Consider the following 27,853-nt stretch of genomic DNA (forward strand, 5'->3'; position numbering starts at 1 on the left):
TCTGGGGCACGGGCTCTGGGCAAAGCTGTGCTTACTGGGATGGGCTGGCTTTTTCCCGTGGACCCCGTGGGGCTCACGTCCCGCCAGCTTCCTTCTTTGCTTGGGCCGCTAGGAAGCCCCCTCCGCTGGGCAGCTCCTGCCTCTGCCCAGAACCACGCCCCCACCCCCCCCACACACACACACTGTGCCCTTGAGAGCTCCATTCTTGCTCAGCCAGGGGAAGAGGAGAGGTGGCCAGGCTAGGCTGTCCCGGAGGGAGGGGACCCAGCAGGGACCTGGGGGCAGGAGGCTGGGCAGGGAGAGGTGCAGGGCGCCCAGCGGAGGCCGTGAGAGGAGGGGCCCGGGGGAGGGGAGGGGGGCTTTGGTCAGAGTGAGGAAGACCCCACACGCCCCCATGGACTGTGTGTAGCAGGACGGCCGGTCCTGGGGGGAGGGGTCCCTACCACACAGACTGCTCTCTAGGCTCGGCTGCCTGTCCAAAGGGGCGGACGACACAGTTGGGGAGACCCCCCAGACGTGGGTGTCTGAGCGCACCAGGAGTGGCCCTAAATCCCGGGGCAGCAGCCAGGAGTCACTCCGGTGGGCCCTCCCGGGAAGGAAAGGACCCGGATGGGAGCACACCGCTCAGTCCCCAATCCCTGCCCCCTGCGTCCAAAGTCCACTCTGCACCGAGCAGCTGACCCGGCCCCTTAGCCTCAAGACTCGCTGGCCCTCCCTCCAGGCCCCACTCACCCGGCCCCACTCACCCTCACCAGAGAGAGAGCCGAGAGCTAGAGCCCCAGTCGCTGCGGCTGAACGGCCTGCTTGGCTGCTAGCTGAGCCGGGAATGAATGGAATGTTACCCGGTCTGGGAGGGAACTCAGGCGGTGGAGGGGGGGGGGGCGGAGCCGGAGCTGTGGGAACCCAGGCACCCCAGCAGTCCTGTGCCCAGGCCCCTCTGCCAGTCTGAAGCGCCCGGAATTTGAACCTAGAGCCAACCAAGCGGGGAAATGCTGGGGGACCCCCCCCCCCCCGCCGCTTCTGAAACAGCTCTCAGCTCTGACCCTCTGACCCTGATCCCTCCCTCAACCCTGCCAGCTCACACCTCTGTGGTCACCGTGCACGAGGCGAGTGCTGTGGGCTTCCTGTGGTTAACGTCCACCTGACTGCGTCCCCCAGGGCTCCCGCAGGGTGAGGGCCCAGCCTGTCCTCCCCCCGCAACCCCCCACCCCCGGGCCCAGGGCTGGCCAACCTAAGTGCTCAGGGAGTGCCTCCTTGTGGTCAAGGACCTGGCTCAGCCGCCAAGCACTGCCCAGCCCCCCAGCACTGCCCAGCCCGCCCTGGGAGCGCAGGCCAGGGCCAACCCCGGGCTCCCTGCCCCAGGACCCCTCTCGGTTTCGGGCAGGAGGGCAGAGTGAGGCTCGAACCCCCCGTGCCAAGCCCAGGCCGAGCCCAGGCCAGTCAGGCTGGCAGGAGGGACGGGGGTCACCCTCCACAGGCAGCAGCTCCCCGGCATTTCCTGAACAAACAGAGCCTCAGGTGACCTGCCTGGTCAGGCCGCGGAGCAAAGTGTGGCCTACCTGACCAGAGCCCGCGCTGGGCTGAAGGCAGGCCAGCAGACTTCCTGCCTCGGGAGTTCCTGGAATGGGCGCTTCCTGTTTTGAAGGTGGCCCAGACCCCCCGCTCACCCTGCCTACCGGGAAGCGGGCGGCGGGGATTTCCTCGGGGGCATCAGCCGGCTTTCCTGGCTGGAGTCCTGGCCGGAGTCCGGAGGTGTGCTTCCAAGAAGTCACACACACGCCAGCCTTTGCCGCCGGCCCGGAAAGGGTCTGGACAGGCGCCCCTTCCCACAAGCCCACGCTCAGGCTCCAATGCCCAGACCCTGCCAGTCTCCCTGCAACCCCCCTGCCCCCCCCAACACACACACCAAGCAGAACCTGACTCAGGGAACCGGGACCTGGCAGTGGTCTCCACGGGCAAGACACATGAGCAGACATGTACACACAGGTCCCGGCAGGACCCGGGCCTCACACAGCCAGCGAGCGGCACCTCTGGCCTCCCTGCCTCCCTGCCTCCCTGCCTCCCTGCGTGGAGGTGGCCCCACTCACCCAGGCTCCAGTGGTCCCGCTCAGGCTCTGTTCCCGGCTGGCATCCAGGTTCTCTAGGAAGCAAAGGACAGACAGTGGTCTCACCACAAGCCCGGCCTGCGTCCACCTGTCTCCTCTGCTCCACGTCTGGGGGTGGGGAGCAGTCCAGGGGACCCCACTGGTGGCCTCTGCCATCCTGAGCAGGAGACCCCAGACCTCCTTCACCCCCTCCATGCCCCTAGCCCAGCACCCCATTGGGGGGCACACACTTGGTCCTTCCAGAATACAAGCCTGATACTTTCCTCTGCTCAAAAAAAAAAAAAAAAAAAGGCAAGAGGAAAAAAAGGGGGAGGAACCGAGTTTTATCATTTCCAGTCTACAGGTGGCTAGTTGGTTGGAGCATCGTCCCCGTACGCCGGAAGGTTGCAGGTTCGATTCCCGGTGGGGCGTGCAAGGGAGGCAACCAAGGTTTCTCTCTCCCTTCCTCTCTCTTAACAAAACAAACAAATCGGGTGGATAAAAGAGGGTTAAAGCAAACATAAAAATGGCTTTTAAGAAACGTGCATGCCCATGACCCCTGCCATTCTACTTGCTAGCTGTGTGACCTTGGGCAAATTACTTAGCGTCCCTGGGCCTCATCTCCCCACCTGTGAAATGGAGACCGGCACCCTGAGCCCCTCTAGGGGTTTGTAAGGACTAAAGGGTTCATTCATGGGAAGCCTCAGGAGAGCTCGTTACACTGTAGCTCAGCAAGGCTGGCTACTGTATCCGCTCCTGGGTAAACCCCTGTCCAAGGCTGCTTCTCAGATGGGTTACTACAGCGAGAAGCTGGCCACCACCTCCAACCGGAGCCCCTGAGACACCACAGGACCCTCGCGGGTGGGTGGTCCGTGCGACCCCGGGGAGCCCAGGTGGCTGTGGCTCGGGATTCTGGGACCTCTCCAGGCGTCTCTGTGGGCGCACAAGGGTTTCATTGCTGAGCTGGCCTAGGGGCCTTCCTCCAAACTGGAAATGGTGGTGAAGCCTGGGGCAGGGCGGCGGGGCGGGACAGCGAAGTAACTGCATTTGTGAAACAGTTTAGAACATATTCACTCAGCCCTGGCCCGGTGGCTCAGTCTGTTGCAGCGCTGTCCCTTGCACCAAAAGGTCGCGGGTTCGATTCCCGGTTGGGGCCCATACAGGAGGCAACCATTCGATGTTTCTCTCTCTCCCTTCCTCTCTCTAACAATCAATAAAAATATTTTCTTGGGCCCTAACCGGTGTGGTTCAGTGGATAGAGCGTCGGCCTGTGGACGGAAGGGTCCCGGGTTCAATCCCGGTCAAGGGCATGTACCTTGGTTGCGGGCATATCCCCAGTGGGAGGTGTGCAGGAGGCAGCTGATCGATGTTTCTCTCTCATCAATGTTTCTAACTCTCTATCCCTCTCCCTTCCTCTCTGTAAAAAATCAATAAAATATATTTAAAAAAATATTTTCTTGGGTGAGAAGTTAAAAAAAAGAAAGAACATATTCACGCATTACTTGACTAAAGAGAGGTGCATAATAATGATCACATCCCCCCCATTCCCTCCAGTTCCCCTCAGCCTCAAGGACTCCCCCTCCTCAACCCCTCCCGGCTTATCCCAACCCCCCACATCCAGGCTCAGCCACGGAGCCCTGCATGGTGCCCCCATAACTCCTCCACCGGGGTCAGCCCACCCCACTCCCCACGCCCTTTACCCCCCTACCCCCACCCCTGCTCCACTGGCCCTTTGCAGCACACTCCCCAACAGGGTCAACCCTCCACCCACACTCTGAGCAGGACCCAGGCCTGGACCTGTGGAGTCCCAGGGGGACCAGAGGGAACAAGGAGGGCAGGAGGCACGCACAGGGGCAGCAGCACTTCCCTCCGGTGTCCTCAGCCCCTGGCCGAGCGGGAACAGCTTAACCTGGACGGAGGGACCCAGGAGGGACCCCAGGAGAGGGGGCTGAGAGGTGCCCTGCTCAAGGCAGCCTTTGTGAAGGGAGCGAAGGTCATGCCACCGGCTCGGGGGTCAAACCACGGGGTGTCAGGACTGGAGCCCCATGGGAAAGCGAGGACCAGCCTGGGTCCAAGCTGCTGCAGGAGCAGGTGGAGGATACCCTCGGGGGCACAGAGCACACACACCTGCCGCCTCCATGTGCCCATGCCTGCTCTCAGCCTCCTCCGGCCCCCGATGGCAGGCTCCCAAGTCCCTGGCCCTCCACTGGCCCATGCCCTCCCCCCACCCCCCGCCCCGCCACAGCCACCCCTCCCCCACCAGGGCCTGACCAGGCTGGGCCTACGTCCCCTGGCGTCTCCTCCCAACAGAACGGGACCCTCTCCCTCCCCAGCACCAAGTCCCAGGGCCTTTCCGAACTCGGCGGTGCCTCTGCTCGCAAGCACCCCTGCCGGCCCCACTTCTCCCACCCCCAAGAGCCAGCCTTCTTACCCAGCTCTCGAAAGGGTCACTCATTATCCTCAGGAGAAGAGGCTCTCTGAGTGCCCAAAGCCCAAGGCCACAGCTGGCCCCTCACCACCCAGCACACACACCGACCTGCTCAGAGGGGCCTCGAAGAGCCAGACCATGGGGTTCAAACCCCAGCTGTCATTTTCTTTCTTTTTAAAAAAAAAATGTATTTTCATTGATTTCAAAGAAGGGAGATGGAGAGATAGAAGCATCAATGATGAGAGAGAATCATTGACCGGCTGCCTCCTGCACGCCCCCTACTGGGGATCCAGCCCCCACCCCAGGCATGTGCCCTGACCGGCAATCGAAGTTCCTAAGTCTGACGCTCAACCACTGAGCTCTGATTGGGCTCTGTCATTTTCGACCTGGGTCCCTGGGCTGTTGACAAAGCGACGCTGTGCCTCAGTTTCCCCACGTGTAACACGGGGTAGTAATGGCATGGACCTCGGTGAGCTGCCCTGCCGTGTGAGTGAACCCGTGAGTGGGAATCCTTATGGATGTGCCTGCAGTGGAGGCGGTACTCATGACGTCATGACATCACGTCTCTGCTTTTGCTGGACGCCCCCCTGGAAAACTCCTACGCATCCCCCAGAGCCCCAGGACACTCATCCTGACCGACCCTGCAGATCCTCACTTATCCTCCGTGGTCGATGGTCTTCACCGATAGGCCCTCTGTGAGCAAGATGAACACAGGATCTGGCCAGGGGGACACTTGTGGGTCTGAGCCCGATGACCCAGGAGGGGGTGACACAGTGGACGGAGCCAAAAGCACCTGTGCCCCCTGCAGCTGGTCCCCAAACCTCACACACAGCCGTGTCCCCTCCCCCAGCCGGAGCACCAGAGGGACAGCGATGCCCAGGGAGTCGAGGCCTCTCCTCCGCACGGAGGACCCTGTGGGAGCAGCGCGAGCCCCTTGCGGTCGGTCCCCGGGCTCCCTCCCGGCTCCATCACCTCTAACCCGCAGCTGCCAGGCCCCCGGCACAGGTGGTGCTGCCCCACCCCATCGGCAGAGGTAAACAGGAGCAGCCTGAGGGAGGCAGGGCAGAGTCCTCGCTCCAGACCAGGGCTCTGCCCCACCTGGGATTGGGCACTGAGGTTCGGGGACAGTCAGGGGTTCTTTCCACTCTTTTCGAGCACACACAGTCGGAGCAGGCTCTTAAAACCAAAACAGCAGAGCCCTCGCCAGCGTGGCTCAATGGATAGAGCACCGGCCTGCGGACCCAAGGGTCCCGGGTTCGATTCCTCCGGTCAAGGGCAGGTGCCTCGGTGGTAGGCTCCTCCCCAGCCCGGCCCTGGTCAGGATGCCTGCGGGAGGCAACCCATCCATGTGTTTCTCTCACATCGATATTTCTGTCTTTCCCTCTCTCTTCCACCCTCTCTAAAAAATCAATGGGGACATAGTCTCAGGCGAGGATTAACAAAAAAAATCAAAACCATGGAAAACAGCCATGAAGGAGGGTCCAGCAGACACACCCAGAGAGCAAGATGGGGGGACTGGGCGGGCAGGGCCTGGGCAGACAGGTGAAGGCTCCCCAGGGGGGGAGGCCCAGCCTCTGTGTGTGTGTGTGGGGGGAGGTCCCAGCACGGTGGAGGGCACCTGGGACCTGCAGGTGGGGTGACAGAGAGGGCACCCCCAGGGCCCATGGAGAAGGCGGGGCCGCCCCTCCTCGGCCCCCCCCCCCCCTCACCCGGCAGCTGGCGGCCTGGGGACCGGGACGCAAATGCAAATCTGCAATTAGCCGGCCGCGCACAGCAAATCAGAGCACACAGACCAGGCAGCGCCCGCACCTCGGGCCTGGGCTGTTTTCCAAACAAGCGCGAGGGAGGGGTGCGTGGGGGATGCCGGCCCCCCGCCCCCTCGTCCCTGAGGCCCGGCCTGCGCCCCTCCCCAGCGGGCCCGGGCAGAGCGCTCCAGCGCCGGCGCCACCAGACTCCCCCGGGAGCCACCCAGAGCCGCGGTGGCTCTTGGGGCGCCGCTCCCGCCCCCCGCGCCCTGGCCGCACACTCGGAGGGGAGCACGTGGGCGCCGCGCGATCCCCACCCGCGACCCGGACGCGCCAGGTCTCGAGGCAGAAGGACGGCGGCGGCCACGTGGGCGCAGGGCCCGACCCCCATTGCTCACCTGGGTCGCACCGAGGCGCCACCCCAGCCCTCACCTGCCGCGGCCTCCCGGCCCCGGGTCAGACCCAGGCTCGGCCCAGGCTCGGCCCCTCCGCGCCCGGCCAACCCCGCACTTTGGCCCGGCAGCCGCCCGCCAGACCCACGACCGGGGCCGCGGCCCTGACTCACCCCGGGAAGGCCAAGGTCTCCCCGCACAGCACCTGGGGGCGGGGCGGGGCGGGGCGGGACACTGAGGAGGAGGCAGGGCCTTGCGTCAGCGCCACCGGAGCCTCCCACAGGACCCCTCCCAGGTGTAGGGTGTCACACCCCTCCCGCCACCAGGGCTTCTGGGCCGGGGCCTCCCGCCGCCAGCCTGGACCCTGGGCCGGGCTGTCCAACCCCGCAGGGATCCGGGAGGGCTCTCCGTCCTCCCCTGCAGTCTGGGCTTGGGATCCCCGCATGAAAAGTCACCCCAGGTGGGTGGCAGTGGGAAGGTCACAGGCCCAAGACCCACAGCCAAGGGGAATGCGTAGCCCCCGCCAGGCAGCCCCCACCCCGCCAGGCAGCCGCACCCCGCCAGCCTCCATGCCCAGGTGCCTTCCCGGAGGGTATCCGGGCCCTTCTGGCCCCTCTGAGGCCTGAGGTCAGGTCACCAGGATGTCAGGTCACCAGGATGTCTGGTCACCAGGATTACTGTATCGACTCCTGTCCTCAGGCAGAGCCAGCGGTCTCTTCCCCACCCTCCCTCCCCGACAACTGCAGCCTCTGTGCTTGTGGGGGGGGGCGACCCAGACTGGGACCCCAAGCTGCAGGCCATCAGGCCATCCCCTGCCTCCACCACCGCCTAACTGTGTGGCAAGGCGGCTTAGAAAAACCACCGCCCCCAGTGGCTCAGTGGCTGGTTGTCCATCTAGGAACCAGGAGGCCAGGGTTCGATTCCCGGTCCAGGGCACATGCCCGGGTTGCAGGCTCCATCCCCAGTAGGGGGCATGCAGGAGGCAGCCGACCCATGATTCTCTCTCGACATGGATGTTTCTCTCTCTCCCTCTCCCGTCCTCTCTGACATCCATACAAATACACGTTAAAGAAAAGAACACACAGGAAGGAAGGAAGGGGCTGCATCTCCTCGGCAGGTCTGGACACTCTCCTGAGATCACCTCCCCAGGGGTTGGCGTTGTCAGATGGCGAGGGACAGGAAGAGGGGAGAGAGGTTAGAAGGGACCAGACTTGGACTGGAGCCAGCTGGGGCAGGGGCGGACACTGCAGGGCGTCCACGGCACAGAAGAGGCCCCCCGGCCACGGATGGCGAAGAAGCCGTCCAGACAGCTGGCCAACCACAGAGGGGGCTCCTGCGTGCCTAGCCGAGCGCTTACCCAACACCCAACTGGGAGAGGCGGGGCAATCCTTTGGCTATCGGGCTCAGTGACAAGCACAGACCGCCGGTGTCTGCCTCCCTGCCCGCCAGCACCCCCCACCCCCTCCCCCACCACCTCTAAGTGCCCACGTCTATCTCTCCTGCAGGCTCACCCCCCACAGCTGGCTGGACCTCGTCGGCCAGGGCCACCTCGGACTCTGGGTGGCTGCAGCGGGCCCAGGACCAGCCCCCCACCCCCAGCCCCCTTTCTGGGCCATGTGCAGGAGGTGGGGGTGGGCGTGAGGGGCCTGATGGGGGAGGGTGAAAGCAAGTGAGGAGCCAGCAAGGCCTATAATCTCCCCGTCAGCCTGTCAGCGCCTCGGCGGTCACCCCGGCCCCGCCTCCTCCGTCAGAGCTGAACCCCACAATTAGCCTGGGGCACCGTGCCAAACGGCCGTGCCAGCCCCCACGCACATCCACGTGATCACACATGTGCAGGCACACACGTCTGTGATGGCAATGGGGGCCCTGTCCCCCCAGAGTATCCCCAGGACAGAGAGCCCAAGGAGGCACTCCAGACCCAGTCACTTGGGCTTGAGAGGCTGTGGGTGGGAGGGGTCTGTCCGGTCCCAGCGCTGGGTCAGCCCAGAGGGCCCGAGGGGCCAAGAGGCCTGGCAGAGCCGGGCAGGCCTGGAGCTGGCCTGGAGCTGGCCCCGAGGGAAGGTGCCTGGAGGGAGGGCCCGTGTCCTGGAGCGGCGGGGGCACTGGGAAAACCCCAGGGAACGTTGCAAGTCTCCGGTCCAGTGAGGCTGGGGACCTGGGGACAGACAGGTTCTGAGGCCAGGCGGGGAGGACAGTGGGCAGCGACCACAGCACAGACACTCGGGGCTTGGGGAAGGCAGAGCCCGTGATCCCAGTGAGCAAACGCCCCGCTCAGGGTGAGGCAGGCCCTCGGTGGGCCGTGGGGGAAGGGGTCGGATTGCACGGGAGGAGGTCGGCTCCTGGCCTGCCTGCCCAGCGCCCCGGGTCAGGCCCACCCCTTCCCCAGTCGGTGGTCACTCAGTTGAGCAAGAGGCTGCCACACACAGGGTGGGGCAGAGGCCGCCTCCAGGAAGCACGGAGAGAAACACATGGATGGGTTGCCTCCTGCAGGCATCCTGACCAGGGCCTTCCCTCCCCCATCCTGACCTCCTTTCCTGGGGCCTGAGGTACCGGAGGGTCGCCCCCTAAATCAGGCCACGTGCCAAAACCAGGCTGGGGAGGCCAAGGCCCTCAGGTCCCCCGGACAGGCTGGGGAGCTTCTGCCAGGCTGAGAGGGAGCGGGGGGCCGAGCTGGAGCCCCCCTCCACAGCCCGCCCCACCCCTGCCCTCACCCCTGCCAACTCAGTGGCTGGACTGAAAATGGGTTCTCCCACTCACTGGGCAGAGGAGGGGTGGCCCCTGCAGAGAGCACCTCGGCAGTGACCTGGGCCCTGGTGCTCCTGTAAAGCAGGCCCCCAATTCTTAAAACACCCTGGGATGGGGGTCGGGGGCTAGAATCCACGAAGGCCCAGCACCCCACCTCTAATTGGTCCTCAAACCCACCTCTCCAGAGCTGGGCCTCCACGTCGTCCAGGTCACCCCATGCTGCCGTCCCACACCCTCTGCACCATGCATCCCACAGGCCCCCTTGCACCCCAAGACAGAGCCACCCTCCCTGGCCTCTGCCCAGCACCCCCTCCCCAGCACTCAAAGACCCAGGTGAGGACAGCACCAGCCCCGGGTGGGCACCAAGCCAACCCTCTCTCCCCACTGCCCCCCATGCCGCCCGGCGCACTCCTGCTGTGGCCTCTAGAACAGCCCCAGCCTTAACAGCCAAGCAGGGTGCCTAGAGGGAAGCCAACAGCGCCCCCCAGCAAGACCCCCAGTCCCACCACGGCCATGCCCTGCACGGGCGGAGCGGGCTCGGTGGGGAGGGCTCCGCCTGGGCCTCCGCTGGGCCAGCGGCTGGAACCGCTTCTAAGTGGGGAGCAGACAAGTGGGGAGCAGACGCGTCTGCCTGGCTGTGTTGCCTCAGGTGTCTCCTGGGAGGCCGACATCAAACCCTTTCCTCGTCCTCACTCTTCCTGAGGAGGGGGCCCGGCTGGGCCCAGAGACCGGATCACCACCCTGCCTCTCAGCCCGGCGCCCACACGGGAACTGGGTGGGGGGAGGGCACCCCAGGAATCTGATCTCCACACCCAGAAGTGCAATGCCCAGGGCAGAGCCCAGGCTGCACCCAAAGGGCCCCATTCCTCTTCCCCTTCCCCGCGCCAAGGCCCTTGCCCCGACCCGGGCCAGGACCCATCTGGCACGCAGATGGGGAACAGCCAGATTTCAGAAGTCGCACCATCTCGGAGGTCAAGGCGAGGCTGTGGGCACGGAGCTGGGTCTGCCACCAGCTCCCAACCCAGCCCCCCTGATCCCAGCTCTGCCAACAGGATGCCAGGCACTGAGGTGGGCGGAGTCCACATGTGGGGCAGCAAGTGGGGGCGCATCTCGGTGTGGGAAGGGTGGCTGAGAAGGCAACACGGGGGCGGGGAACAGAAACCTCAGCTCCAGGTTCAGCCCAGACTGGGTTCCTCCCATGAAGGTGGGGTTGCCCCTGGGGCAGGGCCGCCTGGCAGGTGAATAGCAGAGCGGAGTGATGCAGACAAGAGTTCAGAGGGAGTTCCGGTAGCCTTGGGGGAACCCTGGGGCAGAACCACAGAGCCCTTCAGAGGCAGCTGAGGTGTGGGAGGCCCGGAGGGCAGCTGCACCTGCAGGGGGACCCCGCCTAGGACCGGGCTGGGCTCCTGCCACATCCCCCTCCCCCAGCCCCCCAGGGCAGACAGAAGCAGAGCTGGCAGGGGATGTGAAACCACGGAAGGGAAGAACTGGAGAGAAAAGGGAAGCAGAGGTGCCACGCCCCCTGAATCACCTACTGGTCCCACCTTCCCCAGCCTGGGATTAGAGACCAAAGACAATTAGCTGGAGGCCCCACCCCAAACACAAACAGCCGTGAGCCTCGGGGAGAGGGACTCTGCCCAGCCCCTACCTGCCACCAGTGACTCAACCGGCCTGGCCAGAACCTGCCTCTGCCTCACAGGGAGTTGAGGTTGGGGGACCGCTTTCCATGGGCCGGGCCTGGGGCAGCCCCCGTCGCCCCTGACCGCCCCCAGCTTTCCTGGCAGAGTCCAAGGCAGCTCCTCAACACGGAAGACAAGCTCCTTCCCCGCCCAGGAGACCAGGGGGCTGTTGCTGCAGCAGGAAGGACGGAGGCAGGCCCTGGCCAGTTGCTCAGTGGTTAGAGCGTCAGCCGGTGGACAGAGGGGTCACAGGTTTGATTCTGGTCAAGGGCACTACCTTGGTCGCAGGGTCCCCAGCCCCCATTCAGGAGGCAACCAATCGACGTGTCTCTCTCATGTTGATGTTTCTCTGTCTCCCCCTCCTCCTTCCCTTCTACTCTCTCTAGAAATCATTGGGAAAAAATGTCCTCAGGTGAGGATTAAAAGAAAAAAAAAGAACTGAGGCGGGACTTCCTGCTCACGGGAAGACAGTCTTGGTGGCAGAGGGCGGCCTCTCCTCACCAGGGCACCCCCCTGCCTATCACACCCCCCCCCCCCGAGGGGGGAACAGACACCACGATGCCTCCAGATCGGCTGGGGTCCCTGGGACAGCTCCTGGGGGCTGGGGCCAGTGCCATATGGGCCCTCCCCAGGCTGCCAGCCCACCCGGTGCCTTCCAATCCCATCTCTTCTGCTCCACTCGGCTGGGCTGGGGCCAGGCCCCTGGCTTCCTGTGCTCTCCCAGCTGCTGGCTCTGCCTCTTCCATGAGGTCCCTGCAGGAGCTGCTGGGAGCTTGGCTCTGGACACACACACACACACACAGGGCAAGAACCCAGGGAGCCCACCTGGCAGCAACCCAGCAATGACCTCGGGCCCTCACCTCGGGCCCTCACCTGTGGGACAGGCTGACAGGGGACATGATGGGGGCAAGAGCTGGGCTATGGGGGGAGGTGCTTGGAGGGAGGCTGTGTGTCAGCTGCTCCTTGGGGGTCAGTGAGGGGGCAGGTGGGTGGCCTCAGCTTCAGCCTCTGGGAGACCCCCGAGCCCCACCCTAGGCAGCCTCAGTCACACCCACACCTTCGCCCTGTTAACTCTGGGAAGCACGGGGTGTGGGCAACCCAGCCAAGGCGTGTCCCTGAGCCCAGCTCCAGGCCGTGCGCGTGGACCCAGGGCCTCGAGGATGCAGGGTCCTGGGCTGGGCCCCTTGGATGGGGCTCGGGGCGCCTGCTGCCCCATGGCCTCCCCAGGGCGGGCTCGGCGAGCCTGCTGGGGCCACCCTTGGGCGTTCTCCAACTGAGGGTGACGCATCCCCTCCCACTCCGCCCCCCCATGACCGGTCGGAGCAGCCTGGGGGAGGGGGAGCTGCCCAGACTAGCCCGTCTCTTCCTCCCCAGCTCTCAACCCACAGCCCCGGAAGTGGATCCCTTTTCCAGGCTGCGGCCCCCCTGGGGTGGCTGGACACGGCTGGATAATCCAAAATAATTCCTTTTTGGCAGGCGGCCGGCGGGGGAGGGGGACTGGAATTCCAAACCCTGTTTTTCTCGGCAACTTCCCTCCCCTCCTGGGTGAGGAGCCCCCGCCAGACCTCAGGCTTCCTGCCACCCTCCGGCTCAGGCTGGGCCCCAGGAGGTGCGATGGGAGGAGGTGGGAGGCTCAGAGCCCACCTGCTTGTGCTCAATCTTCTCTCGGGATTCCTGAGAGCTGTCACACCACAAAAATACCCAGCGGGCCGGCCTGGGCTGCTGACACCACCCTCTTGGGACCCTGGGGCAGAAGCGGCCCGGCCCCTCGGCCCTCGGTCCACCCTCAGGCCCTTGATGGCTCTGCCCTCTACGCTAGGGTGGCATCTGTGTCTGGGGTGGGCACCCCCCACCTCCGGGCTTCCTCACTCTTGGTCTCCCACTCTCCGCCCTGGGATGGACGGGAGGGGGGGGGCGGGGACGGACGGACGCAGAGGCTGAAGTTAAGACATGAAGGGGAGCTCCCTAGAGAGCCCCTGGCCCTGGAACATTCCACCAGCTTGGAGGCCCCCAGTCCTGACCCCCACCCCAGGCCACGATGGGCGCAGTCAGAGCCTTCTTTCCTTTTCCACGCTGCTGGGAAGAGGAGCCCCAAGACATGGCAGGGTGCTCTGGAGCTCTTGAGCTCAGGGGCCCCTCGATTAGCCACGCAGCCTGCGTACTGGGGGGGGCGGGAAGGCCTGTCCCAGGGGGTTCCCACAGGAGGAGGCGACAGAGGTGCAGGGCCAGAGGGGGGGCGCCGGACCCACGCTGAGCATCCGCCACCCTGCCCGGTTCTGAGACTTCCTGGGCTCCAGGGTGTCCACCCCAGCACCTCACCAACAGCCCTCAACAGGAACTGTCCAGGCAGGCCCCGGAGCAGCAGGCGCAGGCCGCCAGGGCTTCCAGACGCCGGGGCTGGGCCGCCTGGTCCCCATTCGGAACCTGCACCCCTTCCAGCCTGGCCCGGCCCGGCCCAAGTCCTCTTCACGGGAGTCCCGGGGGCTGTGGGGGGCCGAGGCCTGCCGGCTTGCACCCTGAAACCAAGGCTGGGAGCGGGAGCTCGGGCACAGCAGGGCCGACCTCTGCCCTGGGCACGGGTCTCCGCGGTGAAGAGACGGTGCCGGGGTGGGAGGGAGGGAGGCTCGGAACCAGAACCGGAGCGAGGGGCTCCAGAGAGACGCGGGCGGCAGGAGGGGGCGCTGCGCCCCGCCGGGGACCCCAGACTGAGCAAGACCCGGGCCCGGACGCCACAGCCTCGACCGCCGCCTAGAGACCGGGGGTCGGGGCGGGCCCGGCCCAGCCCGATGGGCACCCGGCCGGCGTCCAAGGCCCGGCCACCCTCCGCGGAGTGGCCGCTGCCCGGGGTCCCCGCGCCCGGAGCACGCCAGGCCGGGGCTCAGCAACTCAGGGCGAAGCCCCCCGCCCAGCGCGGCCGCCCCGCGGGCCCTGCACCCCATTTCGTACCTGCTCGTCCGCCGCCAAGACTCGATGGCGCCCGGGCCGCGTTCGGCGCTGCGCTCTGGCCCGCGCGGCTGCCATGGAGACGGGCCTTTGTGTGGCCGAGGAGGGGCCGGAGCGCGGGAGCAGCGGCCCCGCCCCCGACGGGGAGGAGGGAGAGGCGGGGAGGGAGGGGAGGCAGGGGAGGGGGGGAGAGGGGGAGGGGGAGGAGGAGGGAGGGGCGGGCCGGCTGCCCCCTGCGCCCCCGCGCGCCCCGACCCCAGTGTGCGTCAGGGTGCCGGGCAGGTTCGGCCCGGTTCTGGCCCAGGTTCGGGTCAGGCAGCGAGCGCCCTGGGTCACACGGGAGCCCAGGCCTCGCGATAGGGGAGGGCGCTGGGCTGAGCGAGGCCCCAGGTGCCCCCGCGGTTCTCCCCGAGCCCCCATCCTGGGTCGGGGAACAGCCGGCCAGACCTCTTCCTTTCCCGGGGTGGAGGCTGCAGGGCCTGAACCCGCTCCTAGGGACCTCAGCACCCCACTTCCTAGGGGGAAAGGCGCCTGGGAGTCTCCAAGCCCACACAGGGCCCTGGGGCCTCGCACTGGACCCCCAGCTGGCCCTGCAGGGCGGAGGCGAGCCGAGCCTTCCCTGCCCAGCTCTGTAGGGAGCGCCGCCCCTGGCCCCGCGCCTCCTCGGCTTGAGAAGAGGTGGGGACCCGTGTGCCCCTGCAGCAGGACAGGCATGGGGAGCCACTGTTGGGGCCCAGGGATGGTTAGCACCGTTCCCCAAGCCCTAACCCGCACCCTCACACTGGGGTGCCCTCTCCCCTCATTGGGGACCTGCCCTCCACCCCAACTTGTCCCCTCCTGCAGACAATCTGCATCCTCTGCTGCCTGCCCCCTCAGGCGCCTCCTCTCTGGGTGCTCCCCACCCTTGGACCTGCCCCCCCATAGTATAGGAGGGTGTCCCTCCTTTCAGCATCTCGCGGCCCTCCCACCCCCTTCAGCCCCAACCACATCCATACCATGCCCACCCCGCCCCCACCGCAGGGAACCCCAAAATTACTTGTGTCTGACAGATGCCAACTTTTTACTTTAAAAAAAGGAAGTTAAAACACAAGCAGTGTGGTCACAGGACATTTTAATCCCAAAAATGTGGAAGGCCACTATGCCAGACTAAAGGAGTCTTTAAATAGAGCGCAGGAAGCTTGGGGTGCACTCCTTCCTGTCAGGAGCAGCCACTGCATCTCCGCCCGCCCCCAGGCCCTGCACAGGCCTCCCAGCCCCAGGCGGGCGGGCGCAGTGGCCACCACAGCACCTCCTCGGACACTGGGCTCCTGCCCATCCAGGCCTTTCTGCCCTCGGGCTCTGCTGCGGGGGGCGGGGGGGAGGGGTTCTGCTTCTTTTGACCCATCTACCCCTTCCTCCCTGGTCTGCATCCCCCAGTGGGTTTTAGTGAGGGGCCCAGGCCTGGCACTGTCTCCAGCCAGTGGAGGTAGGGCTACGGTTAGAGGTTGGCATTAGGCTGGGAAGAGGGCAGGCTGCTCAGAGTGGCATCTGGGGTCAATGTGGAACCTTTCTCACGCAAGGGCCTCCATCCAGCTTGTTCTGCTCAAATGCACGTACTGCCTCTGCGAGTTCCGGCTCAGCTTTGAGACTGAAGACAGTGAGCCTGTCCCAGGCTTTGGTCTGGGCCAGCGGCTGACACAGATGCTCAGACCAGCATGCTGCCATCTGCCTGGGAGGGGATGCGCCGCCCTCCGGGGCAGGACTGAGTGGGGCTTCAGGAGGGACAGGAACCCCACCAGCCTGCAGCCGCTCACTGCCAGGACCGCCTCAAGGAGACGCCGAGCCCCATGCGGCCTGGCAGAGCCCCTCGGGTGAGGGGTCTGAGGGGGGCGACTTACCGCAGGCCCACCGCTCTGGCCCTTCCCCTAGCTGACCCTGCTCTCACCCTGTGCTGAGTGGGGGCAGCACTGGGCCTGGCTGGGGCATGTACCCCCTCTGGGAGCTGGTAAGTTCGGGCTTGGGGGGGGGGGGCGGGGAGGGGGGGCAGGTAAGCCACTCAGACTGCACATAGGGTAGATGGACCGGGGTAACTCCAGTGCCTGTCAGCTGTAGCCACAGGGGAGGGGGGGAGGGGGGGAGGGGGGAAGGGGTACTCCAGGGACAAGACCTGGGACAATTCCTGGAGGGTGGGGAGCCCATGGCTGGGTCCCACACTGCCCCCTAGTGGCCTCTCAAGAAACCAGCAATCACGAGGCCAAGCTCCTCATCCCTCCCAAGCCAAGGACAGTTGGTGAGGTGCCCCCAGCCCCCGGCAAGTGGGTGGGTGGGCCCTGTCTGTCAGCTGCCTTTTCCTGTCCTGGGCTGGGCAGCCTGGTGGGCTGAAGGACACATCAAATGCAACGCATGGGCCTTGCATGGGGCCTTCCAGGACTCGGGCAGATGGGTGCCTGGCGGGGGCATGGCCCCAGGCCCAAAGCAGCAAGGGCTCACAGCAGCCCCGCCCTCCAGCCGGCAGCCCTGCAGAGGGCAGGTGGGGCCCAGGGGGAGGGGAGGCTCTAGCCAACACATGATCCGTCAACAGGCAGGGCCTAGGCTGAGGCTCCAAATGCCCACTTTACTGCTGGGACGGAGGTGCCGGGCAGGGGCCAGGGGCCAGGACCGGGGAGCCGCAGGGAGCCTGGTCGGTGCTCATGCTTGGCTGGGCAGCCCTCGCTGGAGAGAAGGAAGCTCAGCCAGACCCGGGCCCCCCGGGCATGAAGCCCCTGACCACACCCTCTGGCCTGTCCTAGGGAGGGCACAGGGCGGCCTGCAGGCCCTTGGGCAGGGAGCCGATGGCCGTCTGGATGTACAGCCGGGCCTGCTGCAGCGTCGCCTCCGTCACCGGGAGCTGGTGGCCCTGTGCCCGCACCTGCAGGGGCAGCGCTGGTCAGGGGAGAGCGGCCTCGGGTCCCGACGGCCCGAGCAGGGCAGGCTTCTCACCAGCTTCTCCTGAAGTTTCAGGACCAGGTCCACGACCTCCACCTCGGACTTGCCCTTCATCCAGGTCTCGATGTTCTGCCATGAAAAGGTGGGGCCACCCATCACCACAGCCCCCCCAGCCCCAGCCCCCCCAGCCCCAGGGCCCCCAGCCCCCCCAACCCCCCTCTTACCGCCTCACAAATGGCCTCCAGGTGCAGGGCCTCCAACTGATGGGCCATCTCCTTGCGCCGCTGCCGGTACCAGCCGTCGAAGTGGGGGGACTTGAAGAACCGCCTGTGAGAGAGAGGCAGCGGCCGTGGGGCTGACCCCGTCACGTTTGGGCATGGCACCCTGTACCCACCAGCAGCAGGAGCCCAGGCCCCACACTGGCGTCCACCCACCTGTAGAGACCCAACCAGTCACCCTTGAGGATGCAGGTGAGCTGGGGCCCCGCCTGTTCCAGGCTGCACAGGAAGTCCTCCTGGTGGAAGGGGCGGACCTGGGGAGGGGTCTGAGACAGGGGCCAGGTGAGCCCTGGTGCCGGGAGGGAACAGGACCCTCCTCGGGACACACGCCTGACCCCCATCCTGCTGGGACAGATCCCAGGTGGGCGGCCTGGAGCCCTCTGCGTGGCCCCATTGCTCCATCCTATAAGGGACAGTGGTAGGTGTGGGGACGGCCCGGAGCCTGGGGACTCCAGCACCATGACCTCCTCCCGCCTCTGCTCCCAGACCCTGCCTCCCCCAGAATCAGGACAGGAGCCCCCCTCCCAGCCTCACCCAGACTGCCACCTGGACCTGAACCCCACCTTCCAGGGCGTGATGCTCTTCCGCAGGGGCATGAGGCTGGCCATGTAGTGCTCCTGTGGGGGGAGTGACCTGGGCCTCAGCCTGGGTGTCGGGGTCCCTGCCCCATCTGCCTGCCCTGGGCTCAGCATGGGTGTCGGGGTCCCTGCCCCCTGCCTGCCCTGGGCTCAGCCTGGGTGTCGGGGTCCCTGCCCCACCTGCCTGCCCTGGGCCTCAGCCTGGGTCTCGGGGTCCCTGCCCCGCCTGCCTGCCCTGGGCCTCACCAGGGGGATGATGAAGCTCTGCGTGAGCTCCAGGAGGTGCCGTCTCAGCAGCGCGGTCAGCACCCCTGCAGGCCGCTTCTTCTGCAGGCCCCGGAGCAGCCGTCGGAGCAGGGCCTTGTCCCGGCGCAGGTGTGCCGTGTAGGAGGTGTAGAGGCCTGGTGGAGGCAGGGCTGGTCCTGTCCTGGGGGCTCCCTCCCATGCCCACAGCTGCCCCCTTCAGGGATGCCTGCACACCTGCCCCTGCCTCCCCCCTCCCCCCACCCCCGAGGACGCAGAGCCCACGCCTGGGTCCTGGAAGGAGAGGAACGGCTCGTCCGAGGGTCCCACACCTGGTTTGGTGTCAAGGGTCTTCAGCCTCGAGGGCTTTTTCAGCTTGACCTGCTTAGGAAGGCCCCCTGCGAAACAGAAACGCTGATGGCCCCCTCAGGGCCCAGGTTCAGACCGCAGGCCCTCGCTGGGTGAGCCTCCCCAGGCCCCGCGCAGGCCAGGCCGGCCTCACCTGACATCCTGGGCTCCCCGACGCGGAGGATGTGGGGCCAGTGCTGGAGTGTTTTGATGAAGAAAGGGTTTGTGACCCCCAGGACCACGTTAGGTCTAGAGAGAGGAGAGACGGAGGGAGGGAGGAAGCAGCGGCAGGCCTGGAGGGGGCCTTAGGGGGGTGGGGGTGCAGGTGGGAGGTGGGATGGGGGTGGACAGAGGGGGCAGCACTTACGGGGCCTGCGTGCGGGTAGTGAACTCCTTGAACTCGCTGTCGTGGATGGTGAAGTAAGGGCGATAGTCGCAGCAGAACTTGAGGGGCTGCAGGCAGCTTCGGGGGAGGGTGGGGTGTGGCACAGCAGGCCCGTGAGCACAGCTGGGCAGGCCGTGCCCCGACTCAACGCCCTCCCACCGCACCTGGCCTACCTGGTCAAGGCCAGCACCATCTCAGAGGACACGGCGGGCGAGGGCGCCAGCACCACCAGGGGCTCCCCGAGGAGCATGAGCTCCCACAGTGTCTGCACGTGGCTCAGCACAGGCTGCAAGCACCTGCGCGGGGCGGGGCGGGGGGGGGGGGCGCTGGGCAAAGGCAGGGCTCCCCCAGGCAGAGGGCCCTGCCCTCCCCTCCCCTCCCCTCCCCTCTCCTCTCGGGGTGAGTCCACCCGGTGGGTGGGAAGATGGTTTGGAGACACTGAGGCAGTGCAGGACCCATGGATGCTGATAGCCACCCACGTGGGCCCGGACCTGCACCCCATGCCCGAGCCAGCAGCCTGGTCCTGCAGGCCCAGCCAGGGCAGGACCACCTCCCTCAGCGACTCATCAGGAGAGGGGCAGCCTCAGGCAGCCACCGCCTCCCAGGAGCCCTCCCTCCCTCCCGCCGGGTGCCTGGCCGCTGGAGCTTTCCTGTCCCGGGGCCATGTGGCCTTGGTGCAGACACAGCACTGGGTCCTCTCCCTCACAGACCGGCCGAGGTCCATTCCTGGGGCAGCGGCCCCGTGGCCCCGCCTGCCCACGCCGGGCTTGTGGGCTCCCGCACGGTCTGTGAGCAGCGAGCAGCGGCCTAAGGGCTCACCTGCACAGGTCCAGCTCGTGGACACTGGTGAGCACCAGCGGGGCCGGCAGCAGGTTCTGACGGGAGGGGTGGGTGGTATCAGGCGGAGGGCGAGCGACCACCATTAAGCCCCAAGCAGCACCCCACCCCGGAGAGCCCTGGGGACTGTGGCCCCTGCCCACACACCTCCCACCATACCCCCCACAGCACAGGGGGGGCGCACCCAGCCCCGCACCCAGACGCAAGCCCCTGGCTTTGCCTGGTGTCTGGCCATCCCACAGGGCTCCCGGCAGGAGGTGGGGAGGCCCAGGCAGGTAGTGGGTGCCACTAGCCCAGGAGGGGCCCTACCTCTTGGCCACACTGCTTCAGAGGACTGGATTCAGGCTTGTCCACCCTGGATGGGATGTGTACCTGGGGGTGGAGGCAGCAGCTGCCAGCCAGGAGTGGCACCTCCATGCCCTGGGCACCTTCCCGCCCAGCCGGTCACCCTCACCTGCAGGACGACGCCCACGACTGGCAGGTTCAGGGTCTGCCCAGGCACCGGGGCCGGCCACTGGTCAATCTCACTGCACACTGTAGTCCAGGGGGTCAGGGTCAGGAGCCTGCCCTGTGGAAGCGGCCTGCCAAGGCCACTGGGTCCCATAGCTGGACGATGAGACTCTCTGGCTGTCCTAATGGCCACTCACCTGCTTCCAGGCAGGGCGCCAGCTTGTCAAAGTACTCGGGGGCGATCAGGCTCAGCAGCGCCTGGAACAGCCGGATGAAGGGCAGGCGGGACACCAGCACCAGAGACTGCGGGCCCACGGGCCGGGACATGTCACCCAGCCGGGCGGGGAGATGTCGCCCAGCCACGCAGGAGCCCGCAGGGCCCTGGCCCTGGCTCATCCCGAGTCACCCAGGGCCGTCCGCTCCACCAGCTCCAAGGACAGCTGTCCCAGGATGGCCCAGCCTGGACCCCAGGCCTATTAGCTGGGAAACCAAAGCCTTCCCAGACGGAAAGGGGAACCCCGAGGACACATGGGTGGGCTGGGCCCTGGGCCTTCAGAAGGAAAGGCATGTGGCGAGGTTTCTCTGGGTGTCTGAGCTCAAGGCTGAAGTTCAAGTCCTAAACCTGCTCCCCCGTGCTGGGCAGGCGGAGCCCGCCACATGGCCTCAGGGTCTGCCCAGGCACCGGGCCGGCCACTGGCCAACCTCACTGCACACTGCAGTCCAGGGGGTCAGGTCAGGAGCCGGCCCTGTGGAGGCGGCCTGCCCAGGCCACTGGGTCCCACAGCTGGACGATGAGACTCTCTGGCTGTCCTAATGGCCACTCACCTGCAGGGGTGTCTGGGGCCCAGGTGCTGTGCTAGATGAGGGAGGGGCTGCAGCAAGGGTGAGGTGGGGGGCACCTTCACCCCTGCCTGCTGCCCAGGCGCCCCGCCCTCAGCCCCTCCCACGGCCGTGGCCCCCGGCTCTGAGTGGTGCCACTCCGAGGGGCCCGGGCTCACCTTCTGGAAGTAGCCCCTCTTCACGGAGCTGTCCTTCACCTGCCTGAAGTACACGTAGCCAAAGTAGTGCGCGGACTCCCTCTGGAAGGAGCCGTCAGCCAGGTGGCGCCCTCCCCCGCTGCTCTGCCCACCCAGACCCAGACTGCTCTGCGGGGCCGCGCCACGCTCTCCCTGGTCCTGGGGGCGGCCTGCACACCCTCCTCTCAGAAGGGGGGGCAGCACCTCCAGAGGAGCATCTGTGCAGACGTGGGGCAGCCAGGCCGCTGCACACCAGCCACACCCTGCCGCTCGCATGTGCACAGGGAGAGCCCCGTGGAGGCCGGGGCTGGCCAGTGCCCTCCTGCCCCACAGGCCTAGGCCCCTGGGAGGGGCTGCCGGGCCAGCCTGAGCCTGGCCTGTGGGAAGCGGAGGACGGGGAGGCAGCCCACTCACCTGTAGTGACGCGGGGGCCTCGCTGTCGTAGTGCCTGTCGTCGGTGGGCCGAGGGCTCCTCCGCCCTCCACACTGACGAATCCGGAAGCTGAACTGCGTGTCCCCGAGGCAGCCTGGGAAGGGGGCAGCCCCCCTCCATGTCAGGGCTGGAGACCCGCCCGCCACCACGCGTGGGTGGGGCAGCAGGGACGGGAGGCCATGTGAGTCTGGGTGCTGATGGACTATGAAGGCCCAGAGAGAAAGCCCCGCTGCTGGGTCTGGTTCTCCGAGCGGAAGCCCCTGTACCTTAACTCCGGCACCCGCGTTTCAGAGGGAAGTCCGGACCCACACGCAGGGGCAGCAGCCACTGTCCAAGCACAGGGGGCAGTCGGGAGAGGCCGTGTGGGGGCTCAGCCTGCCCAGCACCGGGGAGCAGGGGAGGAGCAGAGCCAGCTCCTGGTGGGTGAGGGAGACCAGACCCCGCTGGTCCCTCTTCCCGCACAAATAAGGGGAACCTGTTGCCTCTGCTGCATCGTGGGCTCGGGGTGTCTCCACAGAGCGCTTCTGGGCTGTCCTGGGCCCGGCCGAGGCCCCAGGGGCTCCGATGGCCTCCCCTCCCCTCCCCACCCTCCTCCTCTCGCCCCCAGCTCAGAGCCAGGAGGGCTGTCGGAGTCGCCTACCTGAGTGGGAGTCGGGAAAGGACAGGTAGCAGATGCTGCTTTTCTGAAACACATGAGACGCGGTGAGGGCTGGCTCGCTCCTGGGCGCCGTCCGCTCCCCCGTGGGCGGGACCCACCTCCTTGTCCGTGAGCCGGGAGTCACTGGGGTACACCAGCTGCAGGGCACAGAGCACGCGGTGAGGCTGGCGGGCCTGCTGCGCTGCAGCGTGCTCCTCTCCACCCTCCGAGCGCACATCCTCTTGGCTCCGACCCTCCTGCCTCTCCTGCCTCGGGCTCCCCAGGCCCCTCAGCACCAGGCCCTCCGGACTCTCCTCACTCACCTTGGCCAGCACACGCCTGGGCAAGCTCCCCAGCTCCCTGCCTGCACCCCTGGCCTTCGAGGCCACTCGCCCAGACTGTGCTTGGGTCTCCCTGACTCCACCATCTGCCCTCTGTCCCCACAGCTTCAGGAGGTGCTTCAGATCCTGCCCATGGCCTCCTCTCGCCTGGAGTGGCTACAGGGCCCTCCGGCTGGCCTTGCCTTCCCCACCCTCCCACTTCCCGGACCCCATCCCACCAGCCAGAAGGCCTTGGGCTATGCCATTCCCCTGGGAGGCTCTCAGATCAGGCCACCAGGCCCCTCATTTCTCTTTATGCAGACGTCACCTGACACAGTGGCTTTGCTGTCTCCCCACTAGTCAGGGGTCCGGGAGCTCCTGACCTGTGCCCCGCCCCAAGTGTGAGCTCCAGGAGTGTGCCCTGGGCTCCGCAGTGTCCAGTGAGTGTGACCAGCTGGACAAGTCACACACCCCTTGGGAATGGATGGTCAGTGAAAACCCAGATACTAAGTGACCGGCTCTGAGTGACCTGAGAGACAGGCTGCACTCTGGGGGAGGGGGGGCACAGCACTGCTCATGGGACTCCTGGCAGGGTCTCTGCATAGACCTGATGATTCCGAGGGGCCCTGGGTCCCCAGAACCCACTCCCGGAACTGTGCAGCCTCGTCAGCAGCTCAGAAACCCAAGCACACATAGCTGTTAAGGCCACTGCTTAGAATTCACTTTCTAAATGGTTACATTCTAGAAAATTAGACATGAAAATGTAAGAAACAAAATAACCTCTTAACTTTTCTTGTGATTTAATTTTTTTATTGATTTTAGAGCGATAAGGGAGAGAGGGGGAAAAAAACCACCAATTTGTTGCTCCACTTATGTATGCGTTCATTGGCGGATTCTTGCACGTGCCCTGACCAGGATGGAACCTGGAACCTTGGTGTATCCAGACGACCAAAGGAGCTACCTGGCCAGGGCCTGCTCTTGTACTTTATTATTATTTTAATCCTTACCTGAGGAGACGCTTTTCCTGATTTTAGAGAGAGAGAAAGGAAGAGGGAGAGAGAGATAAAAAAACATGGATGTGAGCCCAGCTGGCGTGGCTCAGTGGTTGAGCATCGACCTATGAACCAGGAGGTCACGGTTCGATTCCTGGTCAGGGCACATGCCCAGGTTGCAGGCTCAATCCCCAGTGTGGGGTGTGCAGGAGGCAGCTGAACAATGATTCTCTCTCATCATTGATATTTCAATCTCTCTCTCTCTCTCCCTTCCTCTCTAAAAACAATAAAAAGTATGTTAATAAAATATATATTCTATATAATAAAACCCCAGTATGCAAATCAACCAAATGACCAGTTGCTATGACACGCACTGACCATTAGGGGCAGACACTCAATGCAGGAGCTGCTCCCTGGTGGTCAGTGCGCTCCCACAGGGGGAGCGCTGCTCAGCCAGAAGCCAGGCTCAAGGATGGCGAGCGCAGCGGCGGTGGCGGGAGCCTCTCCTGCTTCCCTGCTTCCGAGGCAACACTAAGGACCCCTGGGGGGATGTCTGACAATCGGAGGGGAGCAGGCCTAAGCTGGCAGTCAGACATCCCCCGAGGGGTCCCGAACTGCGAGAGGGCACAGGCTGGGCAGAGAGACCACCCCCCGCTCCCTCCCACCCCAGTGCACGAATGTCCTGCACCAGGCCTCTAGTGTGTGTGTGTGTGTGTGTGTGTGTGTGTGTGTGTATACACACACATACAGGAAGTCCTCGTGGTTACATTGGACTCGACATACATCGTTTCGTGGTTACATCGCCATCTCCCATTTATTTATAAAAAAAAGTTCTGTCATTTCGACGCATGTACATATGTGCTTTATGTTTTTTATTGTTTATTTACCACAAGTAAAGGTCAGGAATTGTTATCTTTCTTTGAAATATTTTTTACTGTTTCACTTCATTACTGCTGTGTATGCGCTCCATGTGAGTGACGTCGGTGCTTATGTAGGTGGGTTCCGACTTACGGCGAAAATCGTGTTACGTCGCCCGTGGGAACAGATCTCCTACGTAACTGGAGGACCTACTGTGTGTGTGTGTGTATATATATATATATATATATATATATATATATATATATTTTTTTTTTTTTTTTAAAGAAACATCTATTGGTTGCCTCCCGCATGATTGAACCTGTAACCTTGGTGTATCCGGACAACACTCTAACCAGCTGAGCTACTTAGCCAGGACTTCTCTTGTGATTTTATGGGGAACAATTTGGACAACAGTAAGAGGGCAAATCACCTCACCTCTCTGTGCTTGGGCCCCTCCAGGAGCTGGGCTGACGTAATAATGCATGCCTAGTGGGGATGGTTTGGTGCACGGAGTTTGCACAGAGCTGGGCACCGTGCCAGGGCCCGAGAGTCCTCACTGAGACTCAGCCCTTTCTGTCTCAAAGACCTGGTTTCCCATGGCCTTGCGGGGTTCAGCAAGGCCTCAGATCAAAACATCCCCGTCCCCATCGGCTTTCCAGCAGGGGTGTGCAGCCAGCCTCCTCTTGGCCAGCTGCAGTACCAGGGTACCCTGCCCGTCCCCTCCCATGAAGTCCCCGAGGGTGCGGTGAGGTTTACTCCAGCCTCCCCTGCACGGGCCAGCTTCCTGGCCTGCAATGTGGCCTTCAGGGCGTGGGGACCATTCTGACAGCCCTTCGGAAGGCCTCTGCCACATTTTCACCTATACCCAGAGGAAGAGAAGCTGCTGGGGAGGTGGGGGAGAGGAGACGGGGGCGGGGGCGGGGGCGGGGGCGGGGGCGGGCACTGCAGACAGTGGGAACACCCCAGGCCCAGCGAGGTGCAGCAGGCTGGAATAGGACCCACAGGGTCTGGATCTGATTCTAAGTGAACGAAGAGGTGCAGGAGGATTTAAGCAGAATAGCCACAAAGGAGGGGGTCACAGCAGCGGGGGGAACGATCTGAGATCCTTGTTGCCAGTGGAAGTGTCAGCCTCCGCTGTCCATGGGGTGTGTGTGTGTGGGGGGGGGATGGGAGGAGGCCGGGGTGACCCCTGGGATTCTAGCTGGAGCGACAGCGGGGAGAAGGTGCCGCAGCCACTGTGAGGAAGGGGGAAACGAAGTTGGTTTTTGTTAAGGAAAAGTCAAGGGCATCGCTTGGGTTATCCACAGTGCAGGGCCCGCCCCTATCCACCATCCCAGAGGGGAGTCTGCCCCTCGTTCCTCTGCTGGAGCGCGCCTCTTCCAGGAAGTGACAGCACAGAGTTTCGGAGAGGGACAGGCCAGCGGGGTGTCTGCCCGACGGCACCCCACGCGCAGAGGGCTCGCGGCCACGCGACCACCGCCCTCCGCCCCCCGCTCACCTCCAGCGCCTGTCCCAGCTCCAGGTCGAAGGTGACCACGCACACGCACTCCAGCCAGGCCGAGAAGCGCGCCCAGGGCGTCGCTGGAGCCCGCGCCCCCGAGGACGTTGCGCCAAGACGGTCGCGAGGCCCGCGGGGCCAGGCGCCAGGCGGCGCGTCCATCGCGGAGACAGTAGCGGCCTGCAGCGCGTTGCCGGGGAAACGGCCAGGAGGCGTTGCCGGGTAACTGACAGGAGGCGGCGGCCGCCGTGCAGGTCGGGAGCGCGCCGCGGAACAGTCGAGCGGCGGTCGTGGGCCAGAGAGGCCCTCCCGTGGTCTCGCCGTCTCCTGGCGGCCGGAGGAGCGCAATGCAGCAGAAAGGCGCCGAGCCCACCAGCGAGATGGGCCTGCGCGGGCTAGAGCGACCCGGAACCCTGAACCGGGACTTCCGGCGGGTTTGTGTGGGACCTGGGAAGTCGGGTCAGAGGCGCGTTGGGGCCTCGGCAGGATGCTCCCTTTCCATCAGACACGGAGTCCGGCGGTAAGGGTCTGCGCCGCGTCTGCTCCCTGGGGCCCTGCAGAGCCGCCCCGGCCCGGGTTCGCGCCTGCCCGGGGCCGTCTTTTTCCCCACGGCCAGCCCTCAGGTGTGCGATGGCGCCCACGGCCTGCCCTGGCCTCCTGGTCCGCGCCCTCGAGTGTTTCCGCGCCTCGTTTCTGCGCGGTCCCAGGCGCCACGGCCGGAATCAGCCAGGACGCGGTATGAGGCCACCGGTGTCACAGCAGAGCGAAGAAGGAGTTTGGAGCTGAGACAGTAACTACTTAACTGGTCAAATATTTTAGTTTTTAGGTGTATGTTTTATTAAAATACTAGTGGCCCGGTGCACAATTCATGTACATTGCAAGGGAATTAATTAGAAGAAATATTTTAATATCGCTATTCGCCTTTTCGCTATAACGGAAGTGTCAACCAAATTCAGGATCCACAAGGACAAATGGAAACATGCGTGCAATTGGCGCAAGAGCTTTATGCGTATCACGCATGCGCGAGTCAACTTAGCCTTTTCTAGACATAGAATAAACTTGCTTAATTAGACCTGTTTTCTGATTTAGCCAATTTTTTCCCAGCCCAGTGAAGCACCCCAATTTCTCTTTCAGGTAAGTGTCAGCAACACATCAGTAAATATCAACAGGAAGCAGATTATTGTAGATCACGCAGGGAGAACAAAGGGTAAAATATTTAACTGCAGCCGTCTCTGACTATATTCTGCGCAGTGAGAAAACCTGAAATCATTTTCAAGGTCCACCATTTCTTTTCAGTCGGGTCAAGTTTCTGAGCTTTCTAAATTTCTGTTTTCCGGCTAATGAAAAGAAAATAGGATCCCACTGAGTCTTCTATCTACCTACTCCAGGACTTCTGTGAGGATCAAATGAGATGAGGCACGGGGAAACGCTTCACAGACATTTGGTTACAGTGTAAAATGTTTTCACCTGGCTATAAAGCAAGTTGTATTCTGTGATGTCATTACCTGGATGATGGGACACTTAGCATATTAGCCTTTTATATATATGGTGGACCTATGTATATATATATAGACTAGAGGCCCGGTGCATAAAACTTGTGCATGGGGGGTGGGGGGGGCAGGGGTCCCTCAGCCTGGCCTGTGCCCTCAGGGGATGTCCAACTGCTGGACATCCTTCTTTTTATATATATATATATATATATATATTGATTTTTTACAGAGAGGAAGGGAGAGGGATAGAGAGCCAGAAACATCGATGAGAGAGAAACATCAATCAGCTGCCTCCTGCACACCCCCTACTGGGGATGTGCCCGCAACCAAGGCACATGCCCCCGACCGGAATCGAACCTGGGACCCTTCAGTCTGCAGGCCGACGCTCTATCCACTGAGCCAAACCGGTTAGGGCTGGACATCCCTCTTGCAATCCGGGACTCTGCATGCAACAGTGACCATACTTTTCATACAGGTGAAAGGCATCTGCTGTTGTGTGGGCAGCTACATTTTTTTGCCCTGATTATAAAAAGTGGTACATACTGGTAACATGATCCTTCTGAGGCAGTA

General features: G+C 64.2%; 2 protein-coding genes across 5 annotated transcripts in view; both read right to left on the minus strand.

The window, feature by feature from the left end:
• The window catches only part of PLXNB2 (plexin B2), a 33,533-nt gene extending 19,416 nt beyond the window's left edge, over positions 1–14,117 (minus strand). For both annotated transcript variants that reach the window (XM_080658582.1, XM_080658581.1), the window contains exons 1-2: positions 14,020–14,117; positions 2,088–2,140 (exon numbers count right to left, since the gene is read on the minus strand). The gene's annotated coding sequence lies outside the window, so the exon portion shown is untranslated. The remainder of the gene's footprint in view (positions 1–2,087; positions 2,141–14,019) is intronic.
• Positions 14,118–15,111: 994 nt separating this feature from the next.
• On the minus strand, positions 15,112–26,070 carry DENND6B (DENN domain containing 6B). 3 transcript variants are annotated; one of them, XM_080659529.1, is made up of 19 exons: positions 25,794–26,070; positions 22,245–22,283; positions 22,129–22,171; positions 21,470–21,582; positions 21,038–21,118; positions 20,237–20,342; positions 20,044–20,123; positions 19,899–19,961; positions 19,572–19,627; positions 18,926–19,048; positions 18,735–18,830; positions 18,522–18,616; positions 18,352–18,417; positions 18,023–18,177; positions 17,762–17,815; positions 17,355–17,464; positions 17,145–17,247; positions 16,975–17,049; positions 15,112–16,903 (listed from the first exon to the last, which is right to left on the minus strand). In XM_080659529.1, the coding sequence occupies exons 1-19, from the start codon at positions 25,953–25,955 to the stop codon at positions 16,781–16,783; spliced, it is 1,743 nt and encodes a 580-aa protein (XP_080515655.1). In that variant the 5' UTR covers positions 25,956–26,070; the 3' UTR covers positions 15,112–16,780. The 3 variants fall into 3 exon arrangements, 2 of the variants coding, with proteins under 2 accessions (XP_080515655.1, XP_080515656.1); XM_080659530.1 differs by having other exon boundaries at positions 20,237–20,297; positions 25,794–26,039; XR_013960096.1 differs by lacking the exon at positions 17,355–17,464 and having other exon boundaries at positions 16,843–16,903; positions 25,794–26,039.
• Between the last annotated feature and the right edge of the window lie 1,783 nt (positions 26,071–27,853).

The sequence above is a fragment of the Plecotus auritus genome, assembly GCF_963455305.1.
Source record: "Plecotus auritus genome assembly, chromosome: 3".
NCBI classification, from domain to species: Eukaryota; Metazoa; Chordata; class Mammalia; order Chiroptera; family Vespertilionidae; genus Plecotus; species Plecotus auritus.

Bases quoted from the DNA above. Each gene is read 5' to 3' on its own strand.
- DENND6B (XM_080659529.1), bottom strand. From the start codon at position 25,955: ATGGACGCGCCGCCTGGCGCCTGGCCCCGCGGGCCTCGCGACCGTCTT. The intron at 18,617-18,734 runs GTAAGTGCTGCC...TCCTCTCTCTAG, and splicing joins ACTACCCGCACGCAGGCCCC to ACCTAACGTGGTCCTGGGGG. The intron at 18,178-18,351 runs GTGTGGGACCCT...TGCCTCCACCAG, and splicing joins GACCCTTGACACCAAACCAG to GCCTCTACACCTCCTACACG.